Source organism: Brassica napus, chromosome C3, assembly GCF_020379485.1.
Source record: "Brassica napus cultivar Da-Ae chromosome C3, Da-Ae, whole genome shotgun sequence".
Classification (NCBI taxonomy): Eukaryota; Viridiplantae; Streptophyta; class Magnoliopsida; order Brassicales; family Brassicaceae; genus Brassica; species Brassica napus.
The window spans coordinates 50,833,702-50,836,931 of NC_063446.1; the positions used below are offsets into that span (position 1 = coordinate 50,833,702).

General features: G+C 39.7%; 1 protein-coding gene across 1 annotated transcript; it reads right to left on the reverse strand.

Annotated features, from left to right (window-relative positions):
- Positions 1-1,540: 1,540 nt before the first annotated feature.
- LOC125583149 lies at positions 1,541-2,863 on the reverse strand. The gene has a single exon (XM_048749736.1). The coding sequence runs from the start codon at positions 2,861-2,863 to the stop codon at positions 1,541-1,543; it is 1,323 nt and encodes a 440-aa protein (XP_048605693.1).
- Positions 2,864-3,230: the final 367 nt, after the last annotated feature.

The window sequence follows — 3,230 nt, forward strand, 5'->3', positions numbered from 1 at the left end:
ATTGCCATATTGTGAATCACTGCAAGATGTACAATGTTCATATCCTTCTCAGAAAGAACACAATCAGTGCCTGCGGATATTGGACGTCCCTCCAGAATAGAGTTGCTCTCGAACTCAATATTCCTTTCAAGTTTCTCCTCATAACTTGTTGTCTTTTTCAAGAACTCACTGCAGAACCTAACGCATTCCTCTGCGAGATACGCTTCAGCAATACAACCCTCTGGTCTTGCAGGGTTTCTTACGAAGTCTTTCAGCACTTTCATGTACCTGAATAAGATCAAATTCATCGAAGGTTAGAAGCATGATTTTTGACTGCATAAGATAACAACTTAGAAGGTATAAGTGTACCTCTCAAATGGGTACATCCAACAGAAATGGACAGGTCCACATAACCGAGCTTCCCTGCCTAGATGAACTACCAAATGCACCATTATATCGAAGAAACTTGGCGGAAAAAACCTCTCAAACATGCATAGAGTTTCCACAATTTCTGTTTCCATAATCTCTATTTTCTCTCTATCAATAACTCGCTGACAGAGATGATGGAAGAAAGCACACAGGAGTCCAATAGCTATCCTAACACCTTAAGGTAATAACCCTGCAATAAACAACCATTGGAGATAAGACTGAAGACATCTACTTCTGGACAAATACAAAGTTAAAAGAGCGTCAGTTGATACCTCTAATCGCAACCGGAAGAAGCTGTGATTTCATGTGATTTCATTCCTGATATCTTACATTGCTGGAAGCTTCTATCAGACATCAACACATGGTAATCATGTGATTTCATTCCTGATATCTTACATTCCTCCAGCTTCACACACCTTGATATATTTGAGCAGTAACCATCCGGACCACGAAATTCAGATAGACGCTTGCAAAAAAAAATTTTCTCTTTGCTGGACAAAGACCAAGGAGCTGGAGGAAGGTAAGTTCTTTTCCCACGGGGTTGAGGATGTAAATCCTTCCTAATGCCAAGCAGTTCAAGATCTTTTCGAGCGTTAAGTCCATCTTTTGATTTTTCACAATGCAACAACATTGCGATAAGGCTTGCATCAACATTTCTCTCGACGTGCATCATGTCTAAATTGTGTCTAACCGGGAGTTCCTATACAAAACAAACACACATAAGAGTGTCAAAGAAAGCTAGAGATAGAACATTTATTAAAAAAGTAGACAGATAACTAGATAAGAAACATACCTCCCAATAAGGCAACATGAAAAAGATTGACCGCTTCTTCCATCTAGATAGCTCCTCCTCATCTACTGCTTCTTCCTCTTCCTCTGATTCACTGAATTCATCATCCGACTCTGATCCAACAGGCTCTATAATCTTCCTCTTGGTTCCAGTTACTTTCGCATTTCCAAAATCATTCTTGTAATTTCTGAGTATTTGGCTTATGTTATGACCACTTAGAATCCTACCCTTTTTCCCATGCTCAACTTTCCCATCAAACCATGATTTCTTTCCACGATAAGCATGTCTCGGAGGTAGACCTTTCCGATGGGACATATATACGTGCTTCCTGCAATTAGTCAGCTACATACTATCTGTGTTTTTCCCACACACAGGACATCCCATTTTGCCCTTTACTTTACACCCTGCAAGATTTCCATACGCAGGGAAATCCTGAATGGTCCAGAGAAGCATTGCTCTTAACTTGAAAGTGGTGTGACTGAATGCATCATACGTGACCTCTCCTTTCTTCCACAGATGGTTTAGATCCTCTATAAGTGGTTCTAAGTACACATCAATATTGTTTCCAGGTTGGGTTGGACCAGGAATCAGCAATGACAACATGATGTTCTCCTCCTTCATACACTTCTCAGGTGACATGTTGTAATTCACTAGCAAAACCGGCCAAGCACTGTAGTTCACATTCTTCATGTTAAAGGGATTGAACCCATCAGTGGACAGTCCAAGCCTAAGATTCCTTTCTTCAACAACAAATAACGGGTATTTGTCATTCATTTGATCCCAAGTAACAGAATCAACTGGATGTCTGCTTTTTCCATTAGTGCTTTTGTTACTAAAATGCCACCTTAAGTCCTTCGCCATTTCCTCTGACCTGAACATCCTCTTCAGATATGGAACTATCGGAAAATATCTCGGAACTTTCTGTGGAATACCTTTCTTCACATCACCTGTGCGCATGTTAATCTTCCATCTTGAAGCATTGCATTTCGGACAGTTGTCTAGCTTCTCAAACTCCTTTCTGAATAGACAACAGTCGTTCACACAAGCGTGTATCTTCTCATAGCCCATGTCAAAAGATTTCAGAAACCTTTTCACTTCGTACAAGGATGTGTGCAAGACAGTCTCCTCGGGTAGCATCTGTGGCAAAGTCTCCAGCAAAAGATCGAAGCTTCTATCAGACCAACCACTCTGTGTCTTTATCCTAAAGAGTGAAACTATCGCCGACAGCTTGCTGTGGTTAGCACAACTTGGATACAGAGGTGTCTCTGCATCTGCTAGCTTAGCAAGAAACTCATCTTCTTCCTTATCTTCACCTTCAGCAACCTCACTTAGATCACGCTGCCTAATAAAATCTTCATCAAGAAACTCAGCTGCTTGGTATAACCCTAAAATCTCTTTGTTCCTCTCACTTGCATTGCTTCTACAGTCAGCCCCTGATATCGCTTCTCCATGATGATACCAATCCTCCCGCAGCTGGTAACTCAAATCCATTCCCCTAGTTACTAGATGATCAACAACAACATCGGCTGAGTGACGATCTACATTGCGACAGTCTATGCATGGGCAAATGACCAACTCACACTCTGCTAAATCTGCACCAACACACCTCACAAACTCCCACGCACCTCTCTTATAACGAGGATCAGCTCTTCGGTTAAGACACATGAAAGCATAATTTTAACCCTTTTAATCACACAAAAAACACAAAAAACAGTAATTATAATATATACTAGGGGGATGTCCGCGATTCGCGCGGAATATTATTTTATTATTGTTAAGAGTATGATTTTTTGGATAATGTAATTTTGTTGTCGTTTCTATTTGTTAAGAGCATTACTTGGTATTTTTAGTGTGTTTTATATTAGTAGGTGATATATTAATATATTTTGTGTTTGTTTTTTTAAATAATTTGTTTTTGTGTGTATAGTACTTGTTAGTAGTGAAGTGAGCCTCTAACGTAAAAGAATATTTAATTTCAATAACTTTGTATCTACGCATTTGTTGATTCTAAGATTAACGGTTTCAGCATCGA